At 40.8% G+C, this 22,122-nt stretch overlaps 1 protein-coding gene across 1 annotated transcript; it reads right to left on the reverse strand.

Moving 5' to 3' along the window:
* Positions 1-105: 105 nt before the first annotated feature.
* LOC147226198 (A disintegrin and metalloproteinase with thrombospondin motifs 2-like) lies at positions 106-20,729 on the reverse strand. Its single transcript, XM_086160884.1, has 25 exons — positions 20,548-20,729; positions 19,747-20,219; positions 17,367-17,547; positions 15,457-15,560; positions 15,299-15,382; positions 15,135-15,218; positions 14,690-14,843; positions 14,466-14,571; positions 13,931-14,074; positions 13,539-13,671; positions 13,082-13,195; positions 12,724-12,869; positions 12,565-12,654; positions 8,630-8,712; positions 8,187-8,320; positions 6,970-7,093; positions 6,813-6,893; positions 6,558-6,721; positions 6,327-6,486; positions 6,108-6,240; positions 5,429-5,636; positions 5,228-5,357; positions 5,088-5,159; positions 4,865-5,012; positions 106-1,219 (listed from the first exon to the last, which is right to left on the reverse strand). Exons 1-25 carry the CDS (start codon positions 20,630-20,632, stop codon positions 643-645), a joined length of 3,912 nt encoding a protein of 1,303 aa, XP_086017010.1. The 5' UTR covers positions 20,633-20,729; the 3' UTR covers positions 106-642.
* Between the last annotated feature and the right edge of the window lie 1,393 nt (positions 20,730-22,122).

Consider the following 22,122-nt stretch of genomic DNA (forward strand, 5'->3'; position numbering starts at 1 on the left):
ACACATAATAACATAAAATATGTTATTATTATATATTAGTAATATGTGGAAATTGTAAACTTTAAAGATGCAATTTAAAAAAAAAAACACATTTTAGTTTCTTGATATCATTGTAATCACAAAGCCATAAAATACTTCCTATCATTAACTGATATATTACATGCTTTGACTCATTGTGTGGAGAAAGGACTGACTCTCCTGAAACCAGGATCAGGTTATATCATATTCAATAATAATCGGATGAGACTTTGTTTTATTCAAGTCACAAACAACAACATGGTACAAACCTACTTGAACTTGATCAGGATCTAGACCAGGAGCATGGTCTTAAAATAATCTAGAAGTGGACCAATACTTAGACATGGGTATTGGTCGAAGATATGATTTTGTTCTAAATCTGCAAAAAGATCAAGACATGGGCCTAGACCTGAACCTTAACTTGGACCAGGCTAGACACAGGCCTTGATCTAAACCTTGACCTGAACTGGGACAAAGGCTAGGATATGAACCTTGATCAAGACCAGGATCTGAGTCTAGACCATTCACTGTTGTAGTCCCTCTTACCAATTAAAATGGTTCAGTTTAGACTTAATCAGCATGAGCAGGAAGCAAGCAAATGTTAGCATCATTATGGCTTTGTTTCTATAAGCTGGCATCTTTTGATTCGACCTTTCCACCTTTGCTTTGCCCCCTCAGGAGTCCCTGCTGCCACTTTTCATTCAGAAGCTGCTGAATTCTCTTGTTTTGTGTTCTCTCGCGAAATGGGGGCATCCGGGGTACAAAGAAGTTTTGCTGTACCCTGGGGACATCAGTGTCCAATCCCACAACTCGGTACGAGACTTCGTCAACTTTGTCCTTCTGTGAGTCAAAGAATGCTCTCTCCATACCCGATGCCCTTCTTGGTGAGGATGTTACATTGACTTTTGGCAAGGAAGGAAACTCTGAATTAGCCAAAGTCTCGACAAGTGAAGCTGTTGTTGCCATGGGGACCATTGTGTGTACATATGCTGGCTTGGGTGTTGTTGCAGATGTGGCTACAGTGGTTGCCTGGTCCTCATAAGATGGATACTCCTCATAATCAACATAATCCACATAAACAAAGTCGGTAACTCCTCTGCTGGTGGGCGGCATAGTTGCCGTGGAGCTAGTCATTGGAATGCTCTTGCTGTAGGAAGACTTTGCGGCAGTGCTATATGCTGGTGCTGTTGTAAACCAGGCACTATGAAACAAAAACAAGATGATGACATTTTTATCACTTACGAAGCGGATCCTGTCATAACTGCCTTTTGAGCATCTAGTTTGGGTGAAACAGGAAAAGTGTTTTTTTTTAAATTAATCAATTTTGTATAAACATCTTAAATACTTACCTCACGCAAATTGGCATTCATTCATTCATTGTTTATATCATTTAAACTGCACATTGGGTTCCTGGATCTCAGCTTTCATTGAACAAATAGCAGGGCATGTCATTGACCAATCACAGAGCCAAAGTTGCCTTATTGATAATCATTGTCAAATTTTGTCGTAATGCAGCCTCAGGGCGGCACGGGCCGGTGTGTCCCTGAGCCAACCTCGGGGGGCCATGGGCCAGTCTCTCCCTGAGCTGGTCCCAGGCCCGGATAAATGCGGAGGGTTGCGTCAGGCGTAAAATTCTTGCCAAAACCAAACATGTGAATCAATCATAATAATTACATCATACCGGATCAGTCGAGGCCCGGGTTATTAAAGACCGCCATTGACACCAATGACCCATGGGGAATCAATGAAAACTGGGCTACTGTAGGTCAAAAAGGGGAGGAAGAAGGCAGGTTCTGAAGCAGAGAGAGAAGAGCAAGAGTCTGGGACTGAGAGTGGGGACTTTGAATATTTGGACAGTGACAGGAAAAAGTGGAGAGTTGGTCAACATTATGCAGAGAAGGAAAGTTGATATACTGTGTGTCCATGAGACCAGGTGGAAGGGTGATCTTGAAGGAGGAGATTGTTACGTTCTGGAGGTGAAAAGAATGTCAGATAGACTTATGAGTCTGAAACTGGAAATTGAAGGTGTGATGCTCAATGTTGTTAGTGGCTATGCCACGCAGGTGGGATGTGAATTTGAAGAGAAGGAGAAGTTCTGGAATGAGTTAGATGAAGTGATGCAGAATATTCCCAGAAATGAGAGAGTGGGAATTGGTGCAGACTTCTATGGACATGTAGGTGAAGGCAATAGAGGGGATGAAGAAGTGATGGGCAGATTTGGTATACAGGATAGGAATACAGAGGGAAAGATGGTGGTAGATTTTGCAAAAAGGATGGAAATGGCTGTAGTGAATACCTCTTTCCAGAAAAAACAGGAACATAGGGTAACTTATAAGAGCGGAGGTAGGAGCACGCAGGTAGACTACATCTTGTATAGACGAGGTAACCTGAAAGAGATCAGTGACTCCAAAGTAGTTGTAGATGAGAGTGTAGCCAGACAGCATAGGATGGTGGTTTGTAGGATGACTCTGGTGACAAGGAAGATGAAGAGGACAAAGGGAGAACAGAGGACAAAATGGTGGAAACTGAAAAGGGAGGAGTGTTGTATGGTTTTCAGGGAGGAGTTGAGAAAGGGTCTGGGTGGTCAGGGTGAGCTTCCAGATGATTGGACAACAACAGCTAGTGTTATCAGGGAGACAGATAGAAGAGTACTTGGTGTGTCATCTGGAAGGAAAGTAGATAAGGATACTTGGTGGTGGAAGTGCAGGAGTATATACAGAGAAAGCGGTTAGCAAAGAAGAACTGGGATACTGAGAGGACTGAAGAGAACAGACAGGAGTTCACGGAGTTGCGGCAAAAGGTTAAGATAGAGGTAGCAATTGCAAAACAAAGGGCGTACGATGACTTGTATGCTCGGTTGGATAGTAAGGAGGGTGAGAATGATCTATACAGGTTGGCGAAACAGAGAGATAAAGATGGAAAGGATGTACAACAGGTCCGGGTGATAAAGGACAGAGAGGGAAACGTATTGACAGATGCTAGAAGAGTGATGGGAAGATGGAAAGAGTACTTTGAAGAACTGATGAATGTGGAAAATGAAAGAGAGGCAAGGGTAGAAGAGGTGACTATTGTAGACCACAAAGTAGCAAAAATTTGTAAAAGTGAAGTGAGGAAGGCATTGAAGAGGATGAAGAGTGTAAGAGCAGTTGGTCCTGATGATATACCTGTGGAGGTATGGAAGTGTCTAGGAGAGGCAGTGGTAGATTATCTGACTAGATTATTCAACAGGATCTTGGAGAGGGAGACGCTGCCTGAAGAATGGAGACAAAGTGTGATGGTGCCTATTTTTGAGAATAAAGGGGATGTGCAGAATTGCGGCAACTATAGAGGGATAAAGTTGATGAGCCATACTATGAAGTTATGGGAAAGAGTAGTGGAAACTAGACTGAGAGCAGAAGTCAGCATTTCGGAACAGCAGTATGGCGTCATGCGTAGAAAGAGTACTACAGATGCAGTATTTGCTGTGAGAATGCTAATAGAGAAGTACAGAGAAGGCCAGAGGGAGCTCCATTGTGTTTTTGTAGACCTAGAAAAAGCATATAACAAGGTGTCAAGAGAGGAGCTCTGGTACTGTATGAGGAAATCTGGAATGGCAGAGAAGTATGTTAGACTGATGAAGGACATGTATGCTAGCTGTGAGACAGTGGTACAGTGTAGGGGTAACAGAGATGTTAAAGGTGGAGTCGCGACTCCATCAGGGATCAGCTCTGACCCCCTTCTTGTTCGCAATGGTGATGGACAGGCTGGCAGATGAGGTTAGACAGGAATTTCCATGAACCATGATGTATGCAGATGACATTGTGAGCTGTAGTGAGAGCAGAGAACAAGAACAACAGAGAAAATCTAGAGAGGTGGAGATATGCGCATGAAAGGAGAGGAATGAAAGGTAGTTGCAGCAAGACAGCCTAGAAAGAGGTGAAGAGACGGGTTCAAGCATGTTGAAATGGTTGGAGAAAAGTGTCAGGGGTACGTTGCGATAGAAGGCTATCAGCCAGAATGAAAGGAAAGGTGTGCAAGACAGTGGTGAGACCAGCAATACTGTATGGCCTAGAAACAGTTACAATGCTGAAAAGACAGGAGACAGAGGTAGAGGTTGCAGAGATGAAGATGCTAAGGTTATCTTTGGGAGTGACCAGGATGGATAGGATCAGGAATGAATTCATCAGAGGAACAGCACATGTTAGATGTTTTGGAGAGAAGGTCAGAGAAGCCAAACTGAGATGGTTCGGTCATGTACAAAGGAGAGATAGTGAATATATTGGTATATTGATGCTGGAATTGGAGCTGCCAGACAGGAGGTCTCAAGGAAGACCAAAGAGAAGATTTATGGATGTAGTGAGAGAGGATATGAAGGTAGGTGGTGTGAGAGAGGAGGATACAGACACTAGGGTTAGATGGAGAGGGTTGAATTGCTGTGGTGATCCCTGAAGGGAAACGCCGAAAGAAGGGGATTGTCAAATCTTGTCATGACAATTGTACTTTTTTTCTTGAGAATGTTTCACCTCTCATTGAAGAAGTGTCTTTAGTTTTTCAGATTAGAGGTGAAACATCCATAGAGAAAAAAATCAATTCCAGTTGCCAAGACAAGATTTGACAATTAACCATGATCGAATAGACATACCCTATTGTTAAACCTCAGTTGTCATTTTTGTTGATTGTATTGGTGTTGTAGGAGGAAACAAGAGAACCTTGATGGAAGCCAGCGGGAACATGCTTAAGGAAGTCTGAATCACCGCACCATGTCACTTAACTTTGTTTGATGTTATGAAAATTATATCAATCTGATCAGATTTTTCTGATTTATTTCCAGCTCAAAATCATGTTTTTTTTCTTAGAATGCTGTAACCTGTTATTGCTGGTTAGTTGACTTCTGGAGCTGGAGTTGAAGCTGTTGCAGGACTTGCAGCACATCTGTCTGACTCCAGCAAAGGAACAGTAGTGACTCAACACTTCCATTCTGCAGAGCATGGAGCGATCACTTTGGCAACGCTGCCCTGGAGACAGAGCAGGAGTAGCTTACAATTAGATACTACATCTGGATGTTTGGAGCACAAGAGGCGGAGACTTACTGGAAATGATTGTTGCAATTGAGATGTTTGATCGAGACTTAAGCAATGGATAGGTGATGAAGTTCTTCTCGCCTGGTGGGAAAAAAATGGTCAGTCTTGGTCACCTACTCAAATCTACCATGTGATCAGTTGATGCCTACCTCCACAGGGGAGAGCTCTGCAGGTGCGGATGGTAATTGGCTTTATTTGGGTACAGTGTCCCTGTGACCCTTCAGGTGTGACACATGCCACCTGACGTTCCTGTGTTCCATTTCCACAACTGACAGAACACTGAAATGGGACACAAACGTACCAACAAGTGCTTGCAGTTTTGGTGTCACTTACTTGTTAACACATCATACCTGAGTCCATGGCCCAGTACGCCATGTTGGGGGGCACTGATGGCGGTTGCAGGGCTGCTTGGTCTCGGGCCGTGGATCAGTGCAGAGATTGCTGTTTACTGAGCGCCATTGCCTACTAGTGGACGCTTGCTGGCAACTGACGTATCGCCGTTGCCAACCAGTTTGTCCACAGGTGGCACTGCAGGGCTGCCAGCTGCTGGTGACCCAGCTGAGTAGAAAGGGTTGAAACGCTGTTGTGTCATTTGTATTTCAACAGAAGTGGATGAGAAATGACAACAGATGATGAGTTGTTACAATGACAAAATGACAGGCCAATGGTAAAGCTGCCATTGCTTAAACCACAAGCACCACTTTAAGCCCCAATGGTATAGTGCAGGGTGATAGAATGGTCCTTGGCACTAAACATTCCTGGTCAGATTCCTGCACTCCTCCTAGTCTGTCGTAGTGTTGTTAAGCAAGGCACTGAACCCCTCCATGATGAGTTGAATGCAGTGGTCAAATTTCACTGTGTTGTGCTGTATGTGTAACTGAATATGAATATAAAGGGATTTCTATCATAGGTCAATCATCAAGGCTGTGAATTTTCAGAATTCTTTTGGGTGAGTATTCACCGCGGTTGACTTACTGAGTAACATGATTGCAAGCATATCAACCTGCAAAGTGACAGTTCTGGTATTACCGTGATGAGCTGCAGGCATCAGTGTTGCAGCTGCGATTGATAGCCCGGGGCTTAGCAATGTTGGCGCAAAGTGTTCGAGGAACCATAGCCCCATCAGCTTTCTTTCTGCAGCCAAATCTTGTGTACTGCTTCCCTGGCAAAAAGAGGAAACATTGACTAGCCTGTTACTCACTGTTTCCTTGAAAACTGGATTGAGCTGCTTGCTGCTAAGGTGCATACCATGGCCACAAGGCTTGGAGCATTGTGACCATTTCTTCAACCCCCACTCGTATAAGACAGTATCCTCCTGCAGCAGGTTGGACTCAAGCACTGTATGCAAACTGTCCTGGATCACAAATCTGTATGACACTGTTACCTTGGCATCACCATCAGAGCGGACCTGGTGACACACAGAGAGTCAGCATGAAACCAATTAGACCAAGCTACTTGAACCCATGTTCTGGAACTTACCATGAGAAGGACACCATATCTCAGTGGTCCAATAGTCTGGATAGACTCCTGCTCTGTTCTGCCTGTGTACTCCCAGGCAACTCCCTTCTCAATCACAACACGTGATTTTGGGAAGTCTTCCTGATTGTTTAGAAATACATGGCCTGTATCCTGATTTTTCAGTGCTGAACACAAGAAACAGATTCCATCAGTATGTAACAGACCAGAGATCAACGATATGATATTGAACACATAATCTGTCCTTTCATCCCTTACCCAGGACATGCAGTGTCCCACTGACTTCTTGGACCAGTAGATGACGGGCTCCTCTGGGAATTTCCAATATCTTGAGGAAACCTGCCACACAGAGTCAATCAGAGAACAAACAAGATTAAACTCAATCTTCAACCTAGAACATGATCGTTGACCTCACCTGTCCTATTGGTGCTGCGAGTGAAGTTTCCTCTGATGATCTTACAGGTGGAGTTATCTCCCCCACAGACACCACAACGATCCTCCTGCTTATCAGATGCAATCTGACCATCACAACCAACATGCTGTGTGGAGTTGAGGAGACAAAGATAGTTGATATAACAGGACACAATCATTTGTTGATGCACTAAGGCTCCTCTGCCTGATTCTGGAATGTAACCACCACCAAATCGCCCCTCCACATCCCTTGTGCTGAGTTTTTCATTAGTAGTCAATCAAGAACAGAGGCTAAGCCATCTGTCACTGGTCTGTAGTTTCAGGAAACTGCTGGTCTAGTTTTTGTTTCCTTCTGTTTCTTTGTGTTTACTCTCATTGATTCTCCTGTGTCACTCAAGTCTCTTCCTCCATCATCAATTATTTCAAATTTGTAAGGCAAGATTGTTGTTTCTTCCAGTGTGACATACATGTTGGTAAATAGCGTGATATATATCTCCAGACACTGATCAAATCAGTCTTTTCATTTTCCCCCCAGACTTATTAATCCCTCCAGGACAATACATCTACCACTTATCATTAGTGCTTTGGCTCATATGTCTCCCTTTAATTAATCTGTGTATACAACATCAGCTCTGAAGATTCATTGTTCATTGAGATCCCATGAAGTGTCCCCTCTTCCTCTGGAATATCCAGCCCCAACCCAGAATCTTTGTCCTAAGAGTTAATATTGAGTATGTGTTTGTGTGTGTGTATCACTCATTGAAGCCAAGGAGTTAGCAATGGAGCAATACCACTCCCTTCCAGTGGTATCAGTTGTACACTGCTTTTCAGAGACAAAGATGGATTGTCCACTGTATAATCATAATGACAGCCAAACCTTCTCACAAAAAGGCAACAATAGTTGGGTAGGAATAAATATTTGTAGGAATAAAAAGTTTTATGTCACTAAGAATTTCATATTTGAAAGAATAATCAAACATCTAAATAAGCTGTTTCAGAGCAGTAACATTTGTATATTTTTACTCAATAGTCTCATTCTGTACTTAAACCTCTAGACCAGCACACTTGGAACAATTTAGATGCAGAACAATGCACATATATATGGTCAGCGCAAAAGGAACTGTTTAGGTACAATGCATGATTGGGAACAAAAAACAAACTGAATGTTTGGGGCTGAATATTTGAGTTTACCAGTAAGACCTAAAAAAACAAAATAAAGACCTCACACTCTCCTCGGACGCAGATGCTGTAGGGATCACTATAGGAGCAAGGTGTCCCATCATGCACCGATCTGTTCATGGACACTATTGCTGCCGTTTCCTTGGACTGACAGAAGAGATGACAGCGTTCATCAGCTGCAGAAAGAAATGATGTCATTTCACAGAGACAGATGATGTGATCGCACGGTGATCATATCATACAGGTTAAAACAGACAGACAAATTATTAGTTATGTTATCCTAAATTCTTGTCAAAATCTTTGTCTTGCAGCAACTTGAGTAGCTAGATTGAAGGGCAACATCATATTCGTATCATTAAAGTAAGAACTTTACAGACATATTTAGGGACCTATATTGTATATTACCTTAACAGACCTGTGTGAGAGAATTCAGTGACTTTGACCTAAACTAAAGACTTTTATTGAGGCCAAAAATTTGACCTCACCATCAGGGTGTTCAGTGGGCATCCAGTGATGCTTCTTTCCTTCAAATTCGAAGAAATCATTCCAAGCTTCACACTGATCCTGCCTGAAAGACACAAGTCAGAATTATCACAAAAAGCCATCCAGAAAAGTCATGTATTCCTGTCTGAAGGAAAAAGGCAGAGGGATTAAAAAGTCATTATGATTGTAAATCAACTCCAGCAAATATCTGATAGCCAAGCCAAGGCATGTGATTGTTGCAGTATGACCCTCATTCATATAAACCAGGAACATTCTTCAATGATATCATAATAGCAAGATGGTTCACCATATAATTGTATAGACAGCTAATATTAATTTATGGAACTTAGAGGACTTAGTTTTCTGCCAGCAAACAGGCAGAAGGAGCTGGATCAGATCTTGGTCTCCATGATTGTTGGAGACACCCAGCCTTTCAGCATTGTGGAGGATCAGGGATTTAGATCATTTGCTGCCAAACTGAATCCAACCTATGTAATCCCAACAAAGAAGGTGTGTTAGGTGATAAAATACTGTATAACAGTAGCGTTAGAATATATGTCAAAGCCTAACCACTCCTTTTCCATTAGGCTGTAGAGGCTGTGGTTAAGGCAAAATGTGAGGAGGAGGAGCAAAAGGCCAAACAACAGCTCCAAAATATTACAGTTGTTAGTTTGACCTCAGATATGTGGACATTCATAAACAGGGATAAATATCTGGCTTTAACTTGTCATTTTATTGATGAATGTACCCATCTCAGATCAACTGCACGAAGAGTAGTGCAGTTCCCAGATGCACACACAGTTGGCAAGTGTGAAAACATCCCTCATGGATGAATGGGGCATTAAATCAAAGGTGACTTGTTTTGTCAATGATAGTGCAGCAAACATGATTGCCTTTGGTAAGCACTGAGGGTGCGCCATGCCATCTGCATTGCGCAAACCTTTAATTTGCTTGAAGGGTCTCTATATGACTGCTGTGCTGTCCTCTATCTGGGCAAAGGCTGGTGGTATTTCCGGAGCAGCAAAGCTGCAAAAGTTACTTCACTTTTTTTTTTTTTTACTTTTCATCTATTAATGTTATCTGTTTTGTATTGCTGCACGTTCATCAACAATTTTGTTTTACTAACTTTATTTTATTTTATTTTATGTTTAAACGAGGCTTTCACTTGTTCGGGAAAGGATGGGGAAGCCCAAACTGAAGCTGATCCAGGAGGTGACACCAGATGAAACAGCACCTATGTAATGCTGGAGAGACTTATTGAGGGAGAGAGCCAGTGGGAGCAGCAATGGCAGGCTTGGATAATGACATCCTTGGATCGACCTCTTGAGGAGTACAATAATGTCACTGGATGCTTTTCCATACCGGATTTTTACTTTTACATGACTGTATGGCAGAATGTGAAGGCACCATGAATAAGAATGTGTTTTTAATCACACTCTGAGGCTTTTCTATTTGTCTCATGGTTTCTAACCTACAAACATATTAAAGAGCATAATCCTTGAAAAAGAAATCTTCCTCTACCTTATTTGCCTACTGCAACCCTGGCTCACCATAATATGCATACTCAACTTTACAATTTTCTTGTGTTAGATTATCTAACATGAATATGTGGAGTAATTTGCATACTTTCATTCAACCTAGTTGGCAAGGATCTTATGCTCCTTAATGTATTTTAGAGGTGAAATTCTCAGCTGAGACAGGTTAGGAAGCATTTGGGTTGTTGATATGGGAGTTCCTGATAAAAGGCAAGAATAAATCAGAATTGAGGGTTACAGAAAATGGTGCGGATCTAACATTGAAAGAACTGGGTATAAAGCTTGAGGATCCATTTGCGTCCAATCTATGGTATCAGTCGAGAAAGGGGATGAAGAAATCCTGCTTTGCATGTTCATTGCTTTCCCCAATTAACACAAGCGTTCTTTTGTAGAGGCTGGCATTCAGCAGCACGCCTGGACCATGAGTTATCTATTTCTACCTCAAGACTGGTCATTAATCCTAATCAAATACACTTTTAAGAATCAGGAATGTCATCCATAGTTAATAATTATCTTCAGTTTCCAATATTTCCATTAACCAAGAAATTGGAAGCCACATTGTTAACTTAAAGGTCCCTTGATTCAGTGTGCAGAAGCAATATCCATTCACTGATGGGATGTCTAAAGTTCTATGAGCGACACATCTTTAATGCACCTTATGATCTTGCGATTAGGCTGAGTCAGTCTTCAGTTTCCTTAAGTACATCTGAAGTTTTTGATGTTTGCCTTTGGCAAACCGGGCATTATTCAGACCCCAAAAATAAACACATTTTCTATTTTTACATGAGGTGAAAGTAGAATTTTTACCTCTGCATTTTTACCTCTGCATTGGTTTTATTCTGAAATTTGCTGAGCGGTTAAATGTAACAATGCTATTTTACCAAGCTTTACAGATCCAGGGACATAGCAACCAACACCAGCTTTATGATATCCCACAAAATATTCCAAAATCCTCAAACCATTATGTAATTCTTGGAGGGGGAGTTCATCAAGGAGTTCTTGGTGAACTCTGTAGTGCAAATATGACTCAAGAAGAAAATAAACAAATGAGAATGTTCTCCTGTCCATTTGGACTTTTTCTCCTATGCTTTGAATGAGAGGTGTGACATGTGGCACACCTCAGTTACTCATATTTGTCCATGGGATATTGAAGGACTTCAAGATTACAGAGGATGTGGCAGCAGTTGAGACTGAAATGGGACAGACTAGCAAGTAACACAACAGAAAATTGCCCAAATCTGACAGGGAAAAATGTTGGACTTTTGAAATGGATGCAAGATAAAGTGATAGGAAATAGGTATTTTTATATTGTATTATATATGAGAATATGCTGTGCAAGTCAGTCCTAAAAATAAACCATATCAGTAAAGTTGTAACCAAAATAGTAAATTTCATCAAGGCGCGAGCATTGAATCATAGACAGTGTGTTGGACTCTTGGAAGAGCATGAGACTGAACATAGTGACATTGGCTAACCACATAGCTGTCAGATGACTCAGCCCCAGTAAAGTGGTGAAAAGAGTTTGGGACTTGAAAGTAGAGATTCAAGACTTCTGTGAGAAGAAAATACATTCCAGAGCTCTCAGATATGAATTGGATGGCAGATCTTATGTTTTCTGTTGATGTGAGTGCACTGATGAATGTTTCAATGTCAATGAGATTGAAAATGTTACAGCCAGTCACAAATGATAAATCCATTGTCTAGAGAAATTTGTTGAAATAAATAACTTTTTTTTTGGGTGGGGGGGAGGCAATCTATTTTCATCATTGCTTAAATTTGACATTTACTAGTTACAGCTTTACAAAAGAATGCAATATACTGCCAGTATGTAACTTAGGCTTTGTTTGTTCATTTCTATTTGCCAATAATTCAGTCTGCTTCTAACAGGCTCTGAGAAGTCAGGTCTGCACAAGAAGCTCTCAGTGGAAAGGGAATTCAAACACAGGAAACACAGCAGAGACTTGAAGAGGGAGTCTAATTAACCTTTATGGTCAACAAGTAAAATGAAACAAGAAAAAAGGGAGAATCATAGCCATGCACTTGTTAGACTGTGGGCTAAACTCATACAACCATAGTAACTGTAGCAGGACAGTCTTCGACATAAACAACTGTCTAGATAGAGAGTGGTAATTTATGGGACTTAGTGGAGAGATACCACATTCTTTTCGACCCCCACCAGATGTGGAGTGGAATTTTGTAGGGCAAAGGTAAAAGAGATACTAGCAGCTACAAATAAGGTCCCCTGAACACTAAATATGTATGTTGCTTGAAGTACCTAATGTTCTCTCATCACAATCTGCAATGAATCAGAGCTTTTTACAATAGGTTCCTATTCAACTCCTGCTTACTTTCGTCTTATAATCTAGAGACAAAACCACAATCAGAAATGTAGATCAACAGACCTGAAGTCAGTTAGTAGCTGGCACTCATCCTGGTTACACAGCTGGAACTCATAGCTGTTTCCAAGGCAGGTGCGCCCTCCATTGGCTGGACTGAGGACAATCTTAGGTCATAGTCTGATTCGCACATGGGACCCATGACATCACAGGCAATTGTCTTACACTGGGCTGTTGCAGAATCGGACCCTGAATCGCACACCTCCCCCGCAGGTTCTGGAGCACTTGCCGTAGGAACTCCAAGATCCCCAGCCACCATCTTGTTTCAGAAGCTCAGGGGTTAATTTAACGCAGTAACCTTTGAAGCAATGCTGAGAGGAAAGCAGAGACCCATTACCATGGAGATGATGGTATCTACTCCCTCCAATGTTAATAATATAAATGTCTGTCAGGTGAGCATAATAAAGCATGTCCTTGCTTAACTTAGCATGTAACAGTTATACAAACATGTTGTACATATATTGTACAAGCATAATAGGACTTTGCTCATCCTCAGCTTATGATGTCATGTCTGTGACCTCACCTTTCCTGGCCCACAGCTGGTTCCGTCAAGTGGTGGACCTTTCTTTGTACTGCAATGTAAGGGGTTGCTGTTGTCACGGCACCACAGCTGCTTGCAGGGCTCCAGGATGGTGTACTGAAGTCATAAAAAAGTGAAAAAATATGAGATGAGATGAGATGAGATGAGAACAACTTTATTTAACCCAAAACTATCGATAGTAAGAAATTACTGATTATATAATCTGTAGACTAGGAAAAGGTAAGAGAGTAAGAAGAAAATAACCAATCCAGATAACAAAAAATGATTTCTATATACATATAAAAAAATATTAAAATGAAAATATATGTAAATGAAAAATAAAATGCAATATCTAAAAGTCTGATGAACATTAACCTCAGTAATCCCACTAACATCTATTTTTCATGTAGTTTCATGCTGACGTTGCAATTTGAAACCAATTCTAGGTCAAAGGTCATACAACGGTACAGGTGCTGTGTCCAGGTCCAAAGTTGAAGAGGCACTGTTGGTCAGTGGAGTACTGGAATCCCGGCAGCTGAGGCTGAGCTGGCCAGGCATGATCAAAGGGGTCATCACGGAGACAGTCATAGGTGCTAAGAAAACAAACACATTTTAAATGTAACACTCTCAGACTACTATTGTGACACTGTAACACAGTATTAATACCCGATTGCTTTTCCTGATGCTTTTCCACTGTACTCATGCTGATCACTTACATTTAAAAAAGGAATATTCGTTCTACTAAATAAATTGACTGTAGTGGCATATTTTTTCCATCTGTGTACAGTAGTAGTTGAGGTATTTGTTCCAAACATGTGCAGTTTCAGGACTATTTGCAGTTAAAGAGCTCACTGCAGGTACTGGTGCAACTCTCTCCAGCTGCAGCGTGACCAGTGGTACCGATAGAAGGATGCCTGAACATTTGGAGACATGATGCTGCCCAGTGGGACATCATCCTCACAGTCATTGGCCTCACCATCATGTTCCATCCCCAATCTAGAGACAAATGAATGGCCAGATGAATGAAGAAAGAGAATAATAGACAAATAGGAAAAGAAACAAGACATTATTGTGTCTTAATAAGTGAAAATGAGTCTCTGATTATTTCAAACGTTAGCAATATAATTGGATGCAGACATAAAATTAGCTGTGAACTTCAGTAAAATCATCAAATCAAACTGCTGAACAACATGGTGGCTTGCCATGTCATTTACTTTCCGTTGGATATGTTATCCATTTAGCCAAATGAAATTGCATTTGTGCTGAAAGCCCCTCAGTTGTCCATCTCTTGTGGAAGAATCCAATAATATAATGCTTTGAAAGAAAAATTAAAGAAAAGGCTTAGGAATTCATGATAACCATAATGGTCAAAGGTTCAGAGACTTACACATGTCCTGTCTCATGAGCGGCTACAAATGCAGATGAGAACCCGTCTGCAATCACTAGAACACAACTTCGATGGAGCTGACACATTCCAGTGACAGGGGCATAACCTGCAGGACAAGGGAGGTGGTAAGCAGCTGGTGCTGCTCATGATGTACAGTAAGATCTGCAGTATCAGCTGCACAATTAGAACTTTTACTAGTCCACTCAACCAAAAAATCTTCGTACCTTGCATGCCCACAGGGCCAAATTCCTGCCGGGTTAGATAAATGGCGTGATCATGCTGCTCCTCAGGACGCTGCTCTGTCTGCAGCAGGTATGACCAGCCACACACGTTCTCGAGGCTCTTCTGTGCATTTCCCACCGAAATCAGCTGCTGTGACTGCAAAACCATTGTGTCAAAACTCAGTGGGCATCATGTCATCCACACAGGGTCAGCATCAGGTCAATACAGAGGTAGTATAATGTTGTCAGAAATGTAATTTGTGGTTTAAGCATTGATCATGTTTTGAGGATTGATGTTGAAGTGATTAGTTGCCTGGGAAATTAATTTATAGACCTGGATGAAAATACCACATTTCTGTATGAAAATGATTTGTGTGTTTTAAAAGTCTATCAGACGATTTCATATTTGAGATTATATTCAAAGATATGTTTTCTGGTTAGACTGTACCTTAGATGGAGACAGCATGATGATACGGACCAGGACCACATTGATGTTGGCCCCCAAAGAAGGATCCTGATAGATATCATTCACCTATAAGTTAAGGAGAAGACCATCAGTCATTGACAAAGACAGCAATTCTCTTGGCAATGGAACCTTTTAACTTGACTCACAATGTTCATCAAAGTCAGCAGGTACATCTGGACATTTTCTCGGCCATGAAACAGGACCACAGAATAATCAACTGCCAGCAGGACCTACAGTACCACACAGAGCTTTAGTGTTTGTACTCACATGGTCAACATACCATCACCTTGAGATGACCTCTGACCTCTATGTGAAACAGCTCTGCCTCCTCAATGTGACGGCGACGCTTGTGAGATGAGCTGAACTTGGACAGTGACGCATTCAGTTTCAGAGATGCAAGAAGGGATGCTGGAGACACAGAAATGAAGAGACAATGAAAATTCTCATTAGGTGATGTCATCTAACTTGAACTGACCTTCTAATTATGACCTCAGATGACCTTCATATATAAACCTAAGTTGACTTCCGGAACCCTTCATTACAGCTGCATTACATCTGCTGACCTCTGCTGACCTTTATCAAGTCACCTCAGTTGACCTATAGTGTCCTCAATATCGTAACCTTAAACAACCTTTATATATTGGCCACAGCTGACTGACAGTGACTTCATATGGCATTAAATTATATTCAGGCAGAGTAACAACACAGAACTTCACTATTTGGTGGCGAGTGACCATACTGACTGCTTAAGAGTTGCCTCACATTGTATAGCAATTTTATTATTTACATCATCCTTTATTAACATCTCTATTATCCTGCAGCTGCATGAAACTTCATCTTTCATCACTGGTTTGTTTGAGATAACCAGCGGCAACTGCAAACAACTATTCAAAGATGATAGGGACAATTTGTATTTCTGTTAGAGTTTAAGTTTGTTGTTGCTTACAATATTAATATTAACTGTTAATTAACATAAAATCTGTCTATGAATACAGGTGTTTGACAGATAGAGAAGCACATTGAGAGGCAAAACAGAATCATAGTTAATGAGCCACACTGGTCTGAAAATACTTAGCTGTGATCTGACATTGAAAACAATTTGAAATTTAGATAAAATGTACACAGCAGTAAAAATCTCACCATACACCTGTATTTTAGCAGGTGTCAGCAGCTTTTTGTTCTAAAAGACACAGTCTCAAAAAAGCTTTTATTCTGAAAACAATGCAATTCACTATGGTTTATTTCTGTTGAAGCTGTTGTCTTTGGAACAATATTAGCAGTAATGTTTCAGCAGAAGGAATTATTTTCTGATTTTCAGAACTAGCTTGAGAAACCTTTAAAACTCTGAAACCTTTAAAACTCTGAACCTCCCTCATGTTATTTATGTGTATTTGTGTTTGTGCATGTGCAAATACCTTTTTTGTGTGTGAGTCTGTATCTGCTATGTGTGCAGTTGTGCATGTGTGTGTTTGTGTGTGTGTGTTTGTAGGTGGGTGTGGCTATTTTCCCCCTGCTGCAGCTGATATTCATCATAAGATTGTGTGTTTGTTTGGAAAAAAAGGCTGCATCCCTAATGAAACGCTAATGTCACTTAATATTTGTAGGATTCTGGCACAAACCTAAGTTAAATTGAGATTAGGACTCTAGGACAAATCAGGGTTTTTGTGTGTTATTCTGCAGCTTCTGATGTCTGAATGAGCCACATAAGCAAACATGTGGATTAGAGGTCAAAACCAGTCAGTCGTTCTCTAATCCAAGACAGACCTTTGAGTAATTGTGCTGTTGCCCAGAGTCTGTTGTCCTAGGAGTCTCATGCCTCCAAGATTGTATGTCCCAACTTCTCTTGTCCCATCTTCCAGTTTGTCCGAAGGGTCTTACATTCCAAGGGTCTTACATTCCAAGGGTCTTAAATTCCTATAATACTGTGTCCACTGGAGTCTTTTATCAGGAGGGCTAATTGTACAGCACTGTATCCCATAGTTATGTATTTCCAGCATCCTATATTCTGAGGGTTTAATCCCCCCAAGGATCTAATATTCCCAGGCTCTCATATTCTTATGCTTCCATTTCTAAAGATTCTGCTGTTGACAGTACCCAATTCAATATCATCAGCAGGGGTTTTAGGACCTAGAGAACTGTGAGTTGACAGACATATAATCGGAACATAGATGAGAAAAGTCTGACCCTCCCATCAACCTGACCAGATAATCTCACCTGACAGGAAGTCTGTACCAGTTTCATTGATGGGAGTGTTTTTCCCACTGATGATGGCCGATGATCGATAAATGATATGCTGCAGTCTTTCCTCCTCATTATCTTGGCCAGCTCCTCTTCTTTTCCTACGGTCCAACGGTTCGATGAAAAACTCCTCCTGATGTATCCGAATCATGCCAGCCTGCACACAGAGAGGATCCAGTGAGGTATTATTATAACTGTCCAAAGATCTACAGAAACTATTGCTGATCTACTAATGATCTGTTATGGATTTAGTGAGTATCTAAAAATTGTTTTGCTTTGGCTCTGGTAAAGAGCTACTAAAGGTCAATGGAGGTTCTGTTTCACAAAAGAAAAAAAGTGAGGGTCTACTGAGGATGTGCTGAAAGTGAAAGTTTTGGGGGATCTACCTCAGAGGGTACTTTCATGTTTGATTCTGCTTCAGTACCGGTGCCTTCAGAGGTACAGAATAAACACATGTAAAAAGGTTGAAAAGGAACATTGACCCAGCCCTATGTTCCACACTCTAGGTTAACCCTGTCTATTACCCAATTGTAGCAGTGAATGACACCATCTTCTAAATGACCAAGTGTGCAGGAAAGCTGACATGGACACATTTATCTCTTGATATAAAATGTTATGTTTTTACAGAAATAAGAAAAATCAACTTCTCTTCAAGATATTATATCAACATTATAGACCATTTAAAAAAAGTTGAGATTGCATCTTATGAGGACATTTTAGATAACAAGAGTTAATTTCAATTGCCCTTTACTCTGTGGCTGCACCCATGGGTTAAATGGCATTCCTGTTATTTTGTCCACCTGCAGATTCTGACAGAATCTGTTTATGTCCGTTTCCTTCATCAGGCTTTAAACAAATCTCATCTTACCTCCACATCTGGATTCAATCATACACACACACACACACACACACACACACACACACACACACACACACACACACACACACACACACATACTTGCATACAGACACACACTTGCACACACATGCTTGCTAACGTGGCGTCATATCAACTGAAATCTCAGCTGCGCTGGGTTTGACGCTCCGCCTGTCAGTGATTTAAGATGGCGGATGAATCTGCAGCTGATTTTCTGTCCTGTTTCTTGAAGTGGGATGGAAACTCTGGAGCTCAGAAACAAGCAGCAGCTGAACAAACATCAAGGAGCTTAAGAACGGGTGGGCCAACACATGAGACTGACTGGAATCATCCTGGAAATATTCATTTCGCAAGCCCTGGTTTAATAAAAGCTTGGTTAGCATCGGTTTATTTCCAACCGCAAACACAAGACAGCACCATGATGAAAATCGCAAAGAAATGGCCCTCACATCAGCAGAAGTCTGCCTCAGAACTAGCAAATAAAGATAATCTGAATAACAGAAAAGTTTAACGAGCATCAGCAACAGCAACAATAAGAAAAATAAGAAAATAAGAAAATAAAAAAACCCTGCAGCAAGATCTAAGTGGTAAAGACAAACACACACACACACACACACACACACACACACATGCACAAATATAGTTATATTTCTATTAAAAAAAATCAAAGGGGTTACTTTTGTAGAATTATAATTTTTGTACTTGTTCAATCACTTGTTGAATGTGTCAAGGGCTAATTAATCATGTGTATGACTGAAAAATGTTTTATGCTTGAATGGTTGAATAATAAAATGTATTCAAATGTTTATTTAATGTTAAGCTTAACGTGAGGTCACCTTTATAAATTTGTGTTGTTGAAACTATTTATGTAGTGAATATTGCTTTAGTTTGGTTGAATACATGTAAACCATTGCCATGTTCAAATAATACTATGTTTGCACTGTCATATAACTATAATTGTGTGACTGCATCATTAATTAATCAACAAATTAAGTCTGGGTTATTATGGTGATCATCATCACTGACATGGTAGAGGGAATGAGAATTATTGAGAATTACAACCTGCTTGAATTTCCATGTTTGCATCATCGCACAACAACTTTGATGTTGGTTGCGTTTTTACATTTGCTTGGTTGAATAAAAATGGTTTGCTAGTTGCGATTGTAATTTTTACATGTTTGACCTATTTTTGCAGAGCTGAGTGGTCACAATTATATGTTTATTATTGTTTTTTAACATTGCTTGGTTAAATTGTTTTTTCATCAGTTCCCATCATTCCATCAGTTGAAATATAACATATTTATACTTTAATTATTATATTTACATGGTTGAATTGTTATGGTCGAGTTTCAACAAAGAACAATGATCCACTTAGTTTGTTTATTCCAACTTTATAATATGTTCCTTCACACCTCTCTTGTTTAGGTCAGCAAATGTTTAGTGCTTGAAGCTTTCTCTCAGAACTGAGGTGGCACTTACCAATCCATCACAGTTGCTAATAGCAACCGAAGTATCCTCCATGTTGGACACCTCTCCCTTGTAGAGGCAGCCAATGTCTCCTATTGGCTGTGAATATTTCTGTCCTGATTCTTCTAACCAGTCCATGGTGGCAGCAGGGGCAACCAGACGCCAATTGGGAAGCAATCTTAAGTGGAGCTCCTTCCCAAAAACTGTCACATTGTAGAAGACTTCAGCCAAGTGACCTCGGTCCCCCCAAGCTGTATGGTTTGATGACAATGTCCCTTGGGGTGTGTCCATCAGCAAGGTGTCTCGTGTAACTTCTGCTTTGGGCCTGTCCTTATTAATGCCAGCGGGTGTGTCCTCACCAGAATAGGTGTGTCTTTTGCTGCGCATGTGGTTGGCAGAGACTGATGCTGACAAGAATTTTCCCTCTGAGCTAGTTCTGATTGGACGAACAATTTCAAACTCTGACAGAACCTGATGGAGGAAATCTAACAGAGAAGATTAATTTGCAGAGACTATTATGTCATCACAAAAGAATTTAAAAAAGAAAAAATAAGATGTGATCTGTTCTCAGATGGATCCTTCACATTACTTGGGTGGTTATAGTGACAGTAGTGCATGTAAAACCTACACTAAAAGTGTCAGGATTGTCAGTAGAAGAGGTACTAACACTTGTACTTGTGTATCAGTACAGTTTCTTGCAGTAGTGAGAGTATTACAAGAAGCACAAGTAAAGCTAACAATGCTTAGTGACAATGCTACTAGTTTTTCTTTCCTAATGCTTATATAATGAAAGTAGTATCATTAATACCTCACCTGTGCTGTCAGTGATATATGTGGCATATAAAGAGTTCATCTGTTGCAGAATCGCAATCAGTAATCCCAAATGACACATGCCCATCCTGAGGCAGACGAAGGTAGATGGAGAGTGAAGATTCAGATCTATCCACTTTTGAGAGGCAAACGGTGAGACTGAAAGAAACTGAACTGTGATCCCCCTGAACTTCAGTCTGTTTGTGTCATCATCTCCTCCCACATCCGTCTGATGGAGTCCCCGCCCACATGACTGAGGCTTTGCCCACTCAACTCGACCTGCTCGGCACCCTACCCCACCCACCCAGTTCCTGACTCCACCCACTCAGCACATCTGGTTCTCTTTTCACAACTGGGAGGAAAAATCACTGACGGCAAAGTACTTTCAGTCTCTTTACTTAATCGTTCACATGAGAAATGCCTAATAATTTTGGTGCAGGAGGTAGTGCAATCGTCTTGGGAACCGAACATTTCTGGTTCGATTCCCAGCTCCTCCTACAGTGTTGGAGGGTTGTTGAGCAAGACACTGAACTGCTAACTGCTCCCCTGGTGCTGGTGGACGGCATGCCAACTGCTCATGGTTGAACCGTGATGGGTTAATTGCAGAGAATGAATTTCCCCCACGGAGATTAATAAAGGATAAGTTATTTTATTATTAATTATAAATACCGACTCCCTACTACTATACTGATACTACTTTACTTTTCTGCTGTACGACTTAAAATCAATTCACCATTTTTTAACATGACAAAATAAAACAAGTATTTTACCACCAATTAATTTAAAAATATTTGAATGAGGGGCAACACGGTGGCACTTAGGCCTCACAACTGGAGGGGCACTAGTTTAATCCATGCATGGTTTTCCTTCCGCCTCTCCTGCTTCCTCCCAACAGGCCAAAAACACGCAGCTGGTGATTGGTAAAATTGCTCATATGTGCAAATGAGAGTGAATGGTTGTCTGTTTATGTGGTACTGCAATTGATTGTCGACCAGTCCAGGGTGTACCTAACCTGTCGCCCGATGGCAGCCAGGATAGGCTCGAGCATCCCACTGTGGGATAGACAATGGATGGTTGGATATTTGAATGAATATTACACAGCAGAAATATAAAAACTGCCATATTTCTTTTGTGAATGTGGCCACCAAACTTTGTGAATGTGGCCACCAAACTCCTATAAATTAATTTGTATTAATATAGAAAATGTATTTATTTTCTAAATAAATGCAGAGAACAATTTTTTTTCATTTATTTATTTGAATGGTTTATCTATTTAACAGGTGAAAAGCACTATATTTTTTTACTGCTGATAAACTATTTTACCAAATAACGTACAGAAAATAAATGATGTATTTCTTCATGCTTGTGGTCACAGACTCAGCTCAGGAGACTAAGTGAACTTCATAGTAGCCAAAGCCTGAGACACATGTAATTATTGTAATTCTTCTTTTAAGGACTGTATTTACATGATTCTCAGATGTCAGAGGTTTGGAGCCACAAGGCAGAAAGACCAAAGAAAGCTGCCAGCTGGAGAGGACAGACAGACTGTGCAGCAAATCGAAGTGCAAGGAAGGGGGT

The sequence above is a fragment of the Fistularia commersonii genome, chromosome 15 (assembly GCF_037954325.1).
Source record: "Fistularia commersonii isolate RoL2024-O1a breed Wild chromosome 15, RoL_Fcom_v1.0, whole genome shotgun sequence".
NCBI lineage: Eukaryota > Metazoa > Chordata > Actinopteri > Syngnathiformes > Fistulariidae > Fistularia > Fistularia commersonii.

Bases quoted from the DNA above. Each gene is read 5' to 3' on its own strand.
- LOC147226198 (XM_086160884.1), bottom strand. From the start codon at position 20,632: ATGGGCATGTGTCATTTGGGATTACTGATTGCGATTCTGCAACAGATG. The intron at 15,561-17,366 runs GTGAGATTATCT...CTGTGTCTCCAG, and splicing joins TGGTACAGACTTCCTGTCAG to CATCCCTTCTTGCATCTCTG. The intron at 15,219-15,298 runs GTGAGTCAAGTT...CTTAACTTATAG, and splicing joins TGCTGACTTTGATGAACATT to GTGAATGATATCTATCAGGA.